General features: G+C 44.0%; 1 protein-coding gene across 7 annotated transcripts in view; it reads left to right on the forward strand.

Annotated features, from left to right (window-relative positions):
- The window catches only part of SETDB1 (SET domain bifurcated histone lysine methyltransferase 1), a 39,201-nt gene that overhangs the window by 17,858 nt on the left and 9,177 nt on the right, over positions 1–12,166 (forward strand). For 3 of the 7 annotated variants that reach the window (XM_021674282.2, XM_021674285.2, XM_021674280.2), the window contains exons 8-14: positions 429–502; positions 1,326–1,516; positions 3,631–3,760; positions 6,214–6,370; positions 6,457–6,615; positions 7,539–8,189; positions 8,465–8,581. In XM_021674282.2, the coding sequence (XP_021529957.1) occupies positions 429–502; positions 1,326–1,516; positions 3,631–3,760; positions 6,214–6,370; positions 6,457–6,615; positions 7,539–8,189; positions 8,465–8,581 (1,479 nt within the window). Of the gene's footprint in view, positions 1–428; positions 503–1,325; positions 1,517–3,630; positions 3,761–6,213; positions 6,371–6,456; positions 6,616–7,538; positions 8,190–8,464; positions 8,582–12,166 lie in introns of those variants that run through there. The other 4 variants (XM_021674284.2, XM_021674283.2, XM_064370863.1 and 1 more) reach the window with 3 other exon arrangements.

The raw sequence follows: 12,166 nt of genomic DNA on the forward strand, positions 1-12,166 counted from the left end.
GCCTGGCCAACTGGTGAAGCCCTGTCTCTACTAAAAATACAAAAATTAGCCAGGTGTCATGGCACATGTCTGTAATCCCAGCGACTCAGGAGGCTGAGTCAGGATAATCGCTTGAACCCAGGAGGCAGAGGTTGCAGTAAGCCGAGATTGCACCACTGCCCTCCAGCCTGGGTAACAGAAGGAGACTCCGTCTCAAAATATACATATATATGTTTTTTGAAAAAGTAGGGATGTGTTGGTTAAATTAAGGGAGAACTCCTAACTCCCAGAGTGGAAAGAAGGAAAACAGGAAGAAAGTGGTAGACTGGTGTCTTCCCTGGTGTACATCCTGTTTTGATCCAGAGAAGTAGAAGCTGTGATAAAATAATTTCTGTGGATCATGTTAGATATAAACCCCAGGTCTTTCTACTGTCACTCTTCCCTTACAGGTTTCTCATTTTCTTTGATGATGGCTATGCTTCCTATGTCACACAGTCTGAACTGTATCCCATTTGCCGGCCACGTGAGTGTCCCTCTCTTCTTCCTTGGCTCAGTTTTGGTACTTCAGTCTCAAAGAGCCTAAGTTTGGTTGATGTCCTTTGGGAGATACAGTTTTATGGGTCTTTGTAGCCAAAAAGTGAGACACTAGATCATGAATGACCTTGAGTAGACTGCTCATGTTATAGATGTGCTTCAGTTTCATTTCTAAGTGAGTTAGGTTGGAAAAGGTGTTACTTCTTTCCTAGTGTCATGCTGCACCTAACACTTGTATAAATGTGTATTCTGCATAATGCTTTCCACAGAAGCTCTGTTAGATGGAACATGATTGTGTTCTCTATATTTGTTACCCTGGCTTGGGAGCAGACTCCTACAGAAACAATCATTTTTAACAACAGAAGAATCATCTAACAGTGCTGTGTTGACACATAACATGGCAGTAAACACATTCTGAGTCTCTTAAAAACCTGATAGAGAACAAGAAGGAAGGACTAATTTTTTCATTTCATGATGCCATCTGATCCTTTTAAATTTACCACTAGACTTACCAACAAGTGAGCAAGAATTTCCACTTGAATTTTCCAAAGGAGAGACATCCATTTATTTAAAATAAGTGAATCCCCTTTATTGTATATTACTTATTTATTAGTTACCCAATTTGTAAGTATGTACAATTTGTGCATTATGTGTATTACTTAGGTGGTCTTCGCTTTGCTTCCCTTGAGGTTCTGATTTTACTTTTTCTCTCCTTTTCAACTTGAAAAATGTCAAATGTCTCCTTGCCAAGCCTTTTCCCTATCAAGACATGCCCTACCTGCCCTCTCAGTTCTACTTCTTCCTTGAAACAGTGAAAAAGACTTGGGAGGACATAGAAGACATCTCCTGTCGTGACTTCATAGAGGAGTATGTCACTGCCTACCCCAACCGCCCCATGGTACTGCTCAAGAGTGGCCAGCTTATCAAGACTGAGTGGGAAGGCACATGGTGGAAGTCCCGAGTTGAGGAGGTGGATGGCAGCCTAGTCAGGATCCTCTTCCTGGTACTGTTCTTCGCTAGAATTTTGCAGGCAGAGGTTGGTGGGAGAGACTTAAGAGGCAGTAATGAGGATGGTTTTATAGCCATTCCATAGCCTTCCTCTTCCTTATCCTCCTATGTGTTCTGGTTTTGGCCAAATTATACTTTGTTCTTTTTGTTGTTCCTCTGTGGGTCATTGTTGAAAATTAATTCTTGGCCGGGTGCGGTGGCTCACGCCTGTAATCCCACAACTTTGGGAGGCCAATGCGGGTAGATCATGAGGTCAGGAGTTTGAGACTAGCCTGACCAACATGGTGAAACCCAATCTCTACTCAAAATGCAAAAAAATTAGCTGGGCTTGGTGGCATGCACCTATAATCCCAGCTACTTGGGAGGCTGAGGCAGGGGACTTGCTTGAGCCAGAGAGGTGGGGGTTGCAGTGAGCAGAGATCACACCACTGTACTCCAGCCTGGGTAACGGAGCAAGACTATGTCTCAAAAAATAAAAAAATTAATTCTCTGGCCGGGTGTGGTGGCTCCTGCCTATAATCCCAGCACTTTGGGAGGCTGAAGCAAGCAGAACACCTGAGTTCAGGAGTTCGAGACCAGTCTGGCCAACATGGCGAAATCCTGTTTCTACTAAACATAAAAAAATTAGTCGGTATGGTGGCAAGTGCCTATAATCCCAGTTGCTTAGGAGGCTGAGGCTGGAGAATTGTTTGAACCCAGGAGGTGGAGGCTGCAGTGAGCCGAGATCATGCCATTGCATTCCAGCCTAGGAAACAAGAGTGAAACTCTGTCTCAAAAAAAAAAAAGAAAGAAAAAGAAATTCCATATTAATCTACATGGTTTTGATTTTTTTTTTTTTCTAGGAGCATTCACATTGTGTATAGTGACAGAAAAGGCAGCCAATTCCATTTTTCCAGGGTTAAGTTTTTAATAGGATACTGATACAAAGAAGAGGGATCTAGGAGTCTTGATTATCTTTCAAGTTTCAATTTAACTCAGATCTTTTGTACTCATTCTTTTCTCCCTTGTTTCTCCCTTCTTAGAGTTCTATTTCTTTATTTCTTTTTTTTTTTAATTTTTTAAAAATATTTTTTAATACTACTTCTTGGAGAACAGGGCTACCCAGTAGGCAGTGTCCCCAAAGTAGCCAGAAGAAATGAGAAATTTCTTCTCAGTGTTCTCAGCCCTTTACTCCTGAGGCCTTATGATCTTATGTTTTTAGTTTGCTGTATTTTTGTTTTGTTTTATTTTTTTTTGTTTTCAGACGGAGTTTTACTCTTGTTGCCCAGGCTGGAGTGCAATGGCATGATCTCTACTCACGGTAACCTCTGCCTCCTGGGTTCAGGTGATTCTCCTGCCTCAGCCTCCCTAGTAGCTGGGCTTACAGGAGCTCACTATCATGCCCGGCTAATTTGTTGTATTTTTAGTAGAGTCGGGTTTTCACCATTTGGCCAGGCTGGTCCCGAACTCCTAACCTCAAGTGATCTACGAGGCTCGGCCTCCCAAAGTGCTGAGATTACAGGTGTGAGCTACGGTGCTCAGCCTGTTTTTTTTTTGTTGTTGTTATTGTTTGTTTGTTTTTTGAGTTTTTTTTTTAAAGACAGAGTCTCACTCTGTCACCCAGGCTGGAGTACAGTGGTACAGTCACGGCTCACTGCAGCCTCAACTTCCAGGTTTCAGATGGTCCTCCCATGGTCAGCCTCCCAAGTAGCTGAGACTACAAGTGCAGGCTACCACACCTGGCTGATTTTTGTATTTTTAGTAGAGATGGGTTTCGCCATGTTGCCCAGGCTGGTCTTGAACTCCTGAGCTCAAGCAATCTGTCTGCCTCGTCCTCCCAACTTATCAGGATTACAGGTGTGAGCCATTGTGCCCAGCAATCCTAGTTTTTATACTCAGTATAGACATCTGTTGCTCCTGTAATTCCTTAAACAAGGAGTATATATTTTTCACTGTGTTCCTGATACCCTTCATGGAGCCTGGCACATAAGTTTATTGAGTAAATAAGGAATTTAAGGCTCATCAGGGAGATTTCCCAGAGGTGACACATGGTGTATATCCTCTATATAGGACAGGATAAATTCTAGCCTGTAAGATATTTCCCTTCATTCTTCTCTCCTAATTCCTCAGGATGACAAAAGATGTGAGTGGATCTATCGAGGCTCTACACGGCTGGAGCCCATGTTCAGCATGAAAACATCCTCAGCCTCTGCACTGGAGAAGAAGCAAGGAGGACAGCTCAGGACACGTCCAAACATGGGTATGTCCTGAAAGATACCTGGGGGAGGGAAGAAACAGGGCCAACCAGCAAAGATTATATACAATGGCTGTCCTTTGTTTACCACAGTGACGCTGCTTACTCGTTGGAAACAGGATGTGTGCCGAGTTGTTTCCAATAGTGGTGATTGATTTGTCCTGCTGCTTCCCCATGCTGTGGCTCTGATTTGTTCTAAACAACCACATAAAAATCTGAAACAATTGGTTTTAGGTTAGGGTGATAGTAGCTACCCTCTGTTGTCCATGTAAGAATTGTCAGCTTTGTGTGTTATCTATGGTTGGTTTTCTTATTCTTTTTTTAAATAAACAGAGACTGGGTTATGTTTATTTGCTATGTTGCCTAGGCTGGTCTTGAACTCCTGGGCTAAAGTTGTCTGCCTGCCTCAACTGCCCAAAGTGCTGAGATTACAAGCATAAGCTACCACATTAAGCATTTAGTCAGTTTTCTTTAAAACCCAGATCTGACCAGGCACAGTGGGTCACACCTACAATCCCAACACTTTCAGAGGCTGAGACAGGTGGTTTGCTTGAGCTCAGGAATTCAAGACCAGCCTGGGGAACATGGTGAAACACTCTCTCTACCAAAAAAAAAAAAAAAAAGACCACAAAAATTAGCTGGGTATGGTGGCAGTAACCTGTAGTCTAAGCTACTCAAGAAGTTGAGGCAGAAGGATCAGTTGAATTGAGGAGGTCAAAGTTGCAGTGAGCTATGATCACGCCACTGCACTCCTGCCTGGGTGACAGAATGAGACTCTGTCTCAAAAACAAAAAGCAGATTTGTTTTTGTTTTTTTTAATATTACTGTCATACTTTCAGGTTGATTTTTTTCTGCCAAAATTAGTTGGTTAAAGAATGTTTCTGAAAATATTCCCCCAAAGTATAACATAATTAATCAGGTAAATCATCTGAGATAGGAAGATATAAAGTCCTATCTAAGGCTCAGCATGGTGACTCATGTCTGTAATCTCAGTACTTTGGGAGGCTGAGGTGGGAGGATCATTTGGGGCCAGGAGTTGGAGACCAGGCTAGGCAACATAGCAAGACCTTATCTCTACAAAACAAAAAAACAAAAACAAGCTGAGTGTGGTGGTGTCAACCTGTACTATTAGCTACTCTGGAGTCTGAGGCAGGGGATCACTTGAAGCTCAGGATTTCAAGGTTACAATGAGCTAAGATCATACCACTGCACGCCAGCCTGAGTAACAAAGTGGAACACTGTCTATTAAAAAAAAAAAAAAAAGTGGCTGCTTTGCCTATGGAGTAGCTATTCTTTTTATTTTTATTTTTGAAATGGAGTCTGACTCCATCACCAGGCTGGAGTGCAGTGGCACGGTCTCGGCTCACTGCAGCCTCTGCCTCCTGGGTTCAAGCAATTCTCCTGCCTCAGCCTCCCAAGTAACTGGGATAACAGGCACTCCCTACCACGCCAAGCTAATTTTTGTGTTTTTAGTAGAGACAGAGTTTTACCATGTTGGCCAGGCTAGTCTCAAACTCCTGACCTCAGGTGATCTGCCTTCCTAGGCCTCCCAAAATGCCGAGATTAAAGGCATGAGCCACCGCACCCGGCCACTATTCTTTTATTCTTTTACTTTCTTAATAAACTTGCTTTCACTTTAAAAGAAGAAAAAAAGAAAAAGTCTTATCTAAGTCAAAACAACATGTCCCGGCATCCATGCCAGTTAATAATAGGAACTGAGAGTCTTAGCACTTACTTAAAATGTGTCCATTGGTACCTTTTTTTTCTTTTTTCTTTTTTTTTTTTTGAGACAGAGTTTCGCTCTTGTTACCCAGGCTGGAGTGCAATGGCGCGATCTCGGCTCACCGCAACCTCCACCTCCTGGGTTCAGGCAGTTCTCCTGCCTCAGCCTCCTGAGTAGCTGGGATTACAGGCACGCGCCACTATGTCCAGCTAATTTTTTGTATTTTTAGTAGAGACGGGGTTTCACCATGTTAACCAGGATGGTCTCGATCTCTTGACCTTGTGATCCACCCGCCTCGGCCTCCCAAAGTGCTGGGATTACAGGCATGAGCCACCATACCCGGCCCTTTTTTTCTTTTTTTTGAGACAGAGTCTCACTCTGTCACCCAGGCTGGAGTGCACTGACACGATCTCGGCTCACTCCAGCCTCCACCTCCCGGTTCATGTGATTCTCCTGTGCCTCCTGAGTAGCTGGAATTACAGATGTGCACCACCATGCCTAATTTTTATATTTTTAGTAGAGATGGGGTTTCACCATGTTGGCCAGGCTGGTCTCGAACTCATAACCTCGAGCAACCCGCCACCCTCTTGGCCTCCCAAACTGCTGGGATTACAGGTGTGAGCCACCGTGTCCAGCCATTGCTGGTTTTTTATATTGTATAAGTTAAGGATCAGATGTGTGACTGAAAGCATCATAGCTATCATCTTCTCAGTGATCAATTTCCTTTTTCCTATAGGTGCTGTGAGGAGCAAAGGCCCTGTTGTCCAGTACACACAGGATCTGACTGGTACTGGAACCCAGTTCAAGCCAGTGGAACCCCCACAGCCTACAGCTCCACCTGCCCCACCTTTCCCACCTGCTCCACCTCTATCCCCCCAAGCAGGTGACAGTGAGTGAGTGTTAGTCTTTCTTTTTTCTTCAGTTTCTTTCATATTATGTTTTCCACATCCCTTACTATATGCTCTCTTTAATCTCCTAGAAGTTTGGAAAGCCAGCTTGCCCAGTCACGGAAGCAGGTAGCCAAAAAGAGCACATCCTTCCGACCAGGATCTGTGGGCTCTGGTCATTCCTCCCCTACGTCTCCTGCACTCAGTGAAAATGTCTCTGGTGGTAAACCTGGGATCAACCAGACATACAGGTGAGAAAACCTGAGGCTTTCTGTAGGCAGGATGGCAATGAGTGGTCACCGTGTAGGGGGAAGGTTCCTTGGCTCTGAATGGCTTAGTTTAAGATGGTGAGGAGTTTGGACTTGAAAAGGAAGCTTTACCCATAGAAGTTTCTAATAAATAGAAAGTAAGAATAATTGAATTAGAAGCTGGGTGCTTGGGCTGGTTGCAGTGGCTCACACCTGTAATCGCAGCACTTTGGGAGGCCAAGGCAGGCAGATCACCTGAGGTCAGGAGATAGAGACCATCCTGGCCAACATGGTGAAACCCCGTCGCTACTAAAAATACAAAAATTAGCTGGGCGTGGTGGCATGTGCCTGTAATCACAGCTGCTCAGGAGACTGAAGCAGGAAAATCACTTGAACCCAGGAGTCGGAGGTTGCAGTGAGCTGAGATGGTACCACTACACTCCAACCTGGTAACAGAACAAGATGCTGTCTCAAAGAAGCTGGGTGCTTGGAAATATGGTATCATCAGAAAGCCATTTGTTAAAACTTCTTATTGAACATGGTGCCATCATTGCTAAAATAGAAAGGAAATACCACAGCTTCTTTCCTTTAATTCTGGAAGTAGTTAGTAAGGACATTTCTAGAACACACAGCAGACAAAAAAAGACATTGGTAGAAGACTGGACTCTACTTCCATAATTCACAGACAAATACATTTTAGGAAAGATATACTGTTGAAATAGAGATGTTATCAGTTAGTGAAGAGTAACCAGGGAGTTTCATTGTTCAGGTTTGGTAGGGCAAGGGAAAATCTTAATTGAATCATCTTTAGCTTCAGGAGCACAGCTGTTTGAAAGATGAGAGAAATGGCTTAGCTAGCTGGAGGGTTAATTATACAACAGAGGTCCTGTTGCCTTCTGATCTGATCGCTTGCATCTCATTTGCAGATCACCTTTAGGCTCCACAGCCTCTGCCCCAGCACCCTCAGCACCCCCAGCACCCCCAGGCCCTCCAGCACCTCCAGCACCCCCAGCCTTCCATGGCATGCTGGAGCGGGCCCCAGCAGAGCCCTCCTACCGTGCTCCCATGGAGAAGCTTTTCTACTTACCTCATGTCTGCAGCTATACCTGTCTGTCTCGAGTCAGACCTATGAGGAATGAGCAGTACCGAGGCAAGAACCCTCTGCTGGTCCCATTACTATATGACTTTAGGCGGATGACAGCCCGGCGTCGAGTTAACCGCAAGATGGGCTTTCATGTTATCTATAAGACACCTTGTGGTCTGTGCCTTCGGACAATGCAGGAGATCGAACGCTACCTTTTTGAGACTGGCTGTGACTTCCTCTTCCTGGAGATGTTCTGTTTGGATCCATACGTTCTTGTGGACCGCAAGTTTCAGCCCTATAAGCCTTTCTACTATATTTTGGACATCACCTATGGGAAAGAAGATGTTCCCCTATCCTGTGTTAATGAGATTGATACAACCCCTCCACCCCAGGTGGCCTACAGCAAGGAACGTATCCCTGGCAAGGGTGTTTTCATTAACACAGGCCCTGAATTTCTGGTTGGCTGTGACTGCAAGGATGGGTGTCGGGACAAGTGAGTTGTTGGGGAATTACTGCCCCTGCCTCCAGCTTTGCTATGGTTGCCTTTCTTTTTGCCTCTTCCTTTGCCTTGTATCTGTACTGCTTTCCCCATCTCCCTTTACCTCCTCCCTCACCTGGAACTCCTGCTCTGAGGCCTCCATGAAAGCTATGAGGTAGGGAGACTGGAGACTGACATGGCCACACTGAGCAACATGGGATGCGTGTGTATGGTGTTATTTTGTTCTCTGATCCCCCCGCTCCTTTCCTTTATTTCCCCCTGTCATATAGGTCCAAGTGTGCCTGCCATCAGCTAACTGTCCAGGCTACAGCCTGTACCCCAGGAGGCCAAATCAATGCTAACTCTGGCTACCAGTACAAGAGATTAGAAGAGTGTCTGCCCACAGGGTAAGTAGTCAAGGGATGTCAGAATACCTCAGAGAGACTGAGGAGCATGGTCTTGTTTTTCTGTGCTTATAGAAATCATCAGAAATTCTAAAAATTAGAACCAAAAATAGAATACCAGAAGAGGCATTTTATTCATTAGATCTTATTTCCTGACTTCCAAAATACATTTCTTTCTTGGACTTTCCTTGAAATGAAGACATAGAATGATTGAATAGTACATAGCAATTTTCTGTTGCAAAAAAAAGACTATCTTAATTTCATAACTATATGAATATCTTAACAGATTGTGATTTACTCTTGTAAGTGAAATGTGTTCAGAGAGAAGTAGGCAGAGACTGATTACATAGGGCTTTGTAAACCAGAATGAGAAAAGTTAGAATCAGGCCAGCACAGTGGTTCACGCCTGTAATCCCAGCATTTTGGGAGGCCGAGGTGGGTGAATCATCTTAGGTCAGGAATTCGAGACTGTCCTGGCCAACATGGTGAAACCCTGTCTCTACTATAAATACAAAAATTAGCTGGGTGTGGTGGGGTGTGCTTGTAATCCCAGCTACTTTGGAGGCTGAGGCAGGAGAATCACTTGAACCCAGGAAGCAGAGGTTGCAGTGAGCCGAGATTGCACTACTGCACTCCAACCTGAGTGACAAGAGCGAGACTCTGTCTCAAAAAAAAAGAAAAGTTAGAATCAGATTCATGGTGGTCTTTGAGGGTTTTAGGCAGCCAAGTGATGTGACCTACCTTTTTCAGATTACTCTGGCTTTTTTTTTTTTTTTTTTTAGATGGAGTTTCGCTCTTGTTACCCAGGCTGGAGTGCAATGGCGCGATCTCGGCTCACCGCAACCTCCGCCTCCTGGGTTCAGGCAGTTCTCCTGCCTCAGCCTCCTGAGTAGCTGGGACTACAGGCACGCGCCACCATGCCCAGCTAATTTTTTGTATTTTTAGTAGAGACGGGGTTTCACCATGTTGACCAGGATGGTCTCGATCTCTTGACCTCGTGATCCACCCGCCTCGGCCTCCCAAAGTGCTGGGATTACAGGTGTGAGCCACCACGCCCGGCTACTCTGGCTTTTTTGTAGAGCATAAGTCTTAGGATGGCAAAAGTAGAATTTGGAAGACCAATTAGGAGATCATTATAGGAGTATAGCAGAGAGAGAGGTGGTTGTGTCTGTGGCTTGCCTACAATGGAGGTGGCAGTAGAGGTAAGAAGGATAGATTTGGGATGCATTAATAGGTAGAGCTATAGAACTTGGCACATTGTGGAATCAGGGGAAGAAGCAGAATCAAGGACAGTTCCTAAATTTTTGGCTTGAGCAATCTAAGTGGCCGTTGGTGCCTGTTACTGAGATGGAAGACCAAAGGAGTAGTAGGTTTGAGTGAAATTCAGTTTTTGTTTTGGCCATGTTAAGTTTGAAATGCCTTCAGGCAATCTAAGTAGAAATGTCAAGAAGGCACTGGGATTTCTGAAGAGAAGCGTAAGGGTTAGACATAAAGATTTAGGAATCATCAGCACAGGAATAATATTTAAAGCTTGAATGAGTTCACCTAGAAACAATGTTGATAATAGAGAAGGTGGCTCAGGAGTAAGCCCTGGGTGCCCCAAAGCTGAGCAGAGGAGGTGGAGCCAGTATGAGGCTGAGGACAGCTACTGAGGAGGGTAAGGCTGAAGGATTATGTGAGGCCAGGACTTTGAGACCAGCCTGGGCAACATAACAAGACCCTGTGTTCAAAAAAAAATTGTTGGGCCGGGTGCAGTGGCTCACGCCTGTAATCCCAGCAGTTTGGGAGACTGAGGCGGGTGGATCGCTTGAGGTCAGTAGTTCGAGATCAGCTTGGCCAACATGGTGAAAACCCATCTCTACTAAAAAATACAAAAATTAGCCAGGCACGGTGGCGAGCGCCTGTAATCCCAGCTACTTGGGCGGCCGAGACAGGAGAATCACTTGAACCTGGAAGGTGAAAGTTGCAGTGAGCCAAGATTGCACCATTGCACTCTAGCCTGGGCAAGAAAAGTGAAACTCCATCTCAATAAGAAAAAAAAAATTGTTGGCCGGGCACAGTGGCTCACACCTGTAATCCCAACTCTTTTAGAGGCCAGGTGGATCACCTGAGGTCAGGAGTTCAAGACCAGCCTGGCCAATATGGCGAAACCCTGTCTGTACTAAAAATACAAAAATTAGGCATGATTTTACACACCTATTATCCTAGCTACTCGAGAGGCTGAGGCAGGAGAATCACTTTAACCCAAGAGGCAGAGGTTGCAGTGAGCTGAGATTGTGCCATTGCACTCCAGCCTGGGCAACAGAGTGAGACTCTGTCTCAAAAAAACAAGTAAATAACTAATTTAAAAAAATTTTTAAGTGTTTTTAAAAAATTAGCAGGGCATGGTGGTGCATGCCTGTAGTCCCAGCTACTTGAGAGGCTGAGGTAGAAAGATCACTTGAGCCCAGTAGTTCAAGGCTGCAGTGAGCTATGATCACCCCACTACACTGCAGCCTCCTCTTCTTTTTTAGAGACAAGAAGGCTTGTCTCTAAAAAAAAAGAGGAGGACAACAAAAGAGTGGGGTATAGCATGGTAAATTGGTATATATAAATATGTGAACTAGATAATTAACAGCATCAGTGAAATGATTCAGAAAGTGTCCCATAATTGAAGGGGCTGTTTTTCTGAATTGAAAGGGCCAATTAGGTTTCACCGTAATGGATGAAGATAGATTCCCATTAAGAGACATTATCATAAAATATCAGAACACTGAGGGGAAAAATTCCTAAAAGCTTCTAGAGAATAGAAATAGAACACATTAAAAAAATAGACTTGAAATGACTTCAGCCTTTCCTGAAAGTAACACTAGAAGCTAGATAGCAATTGAGACATCTATTCAGAATTCTAAGGGAAAATTATGTCCAACCTGGAATTTTAAACTTGCACAAACTATCAATTAGGTATTAAGGTAGGCTAAAGACATTTTTTTAGAAATGTAGTACCCCAGTGTTTTTCATCATTCCCCTTCTCAGAAAGTTTCTGGAAATGTTTGCACAAGTGAGAGGGGAAGCCAGGAAAGTGGAAGGCAGATGACAGTGCAGTGACAAAGGCTTCCAGGCTGACAACTGTGTACTAGGCATAGAGAAGAGCCAGTGCAAGAGCAGGTCAGATGCTGCAGTAGCAACTTCTTCCAGAAAACTGGTTTAACAGAAAACCTGAGGTGCTGGTTACCTTCAGAGGAGATTGAGACTGTTGGGGAGATCAGAGGATGAATTTGTGCTGATTACATTGGAAAACTAAACAAAGGAATAGACAGTTGTTTTAGTTGCATTGCTAATCATGTATGTTTTAATTATTAACAAAAATTTGAATCTAATAGTGTTTAGATTTGATAATGAGTGTTCATGATATCTTTTTTACATGTTTGAGATGTTTCATAACAGTATTTTCAAATAACCACAAATACGTCACTCCCCTGCTTAAAACTCTGTAATATTTTTCCATTGCTGTTTGGATTTTATTCTAACTCTTAACCCTAGGTTATAAAATACTGTACTTATCTGGCCCTTTCCTATCTCCCTCCAAAGTTGTTCCAGCCACACTGA

Source organism: Aotus nancymaae, unplaced genomic scaffold, assembly GCF_030222135.1.
Source record: "Aotus nancymaae isolate 86718 unplaced genomic scaffold, 86718_ANA_hifiasm-v0.15.2.pri h1tg000108l, whole genome shotgun sequence".
Taxonomy (NCBI): Eukaryota; Metazoa; Chordata; class Mammalia; order Primates; family Aotidae; genus Aotus; species Aotus nancymaae.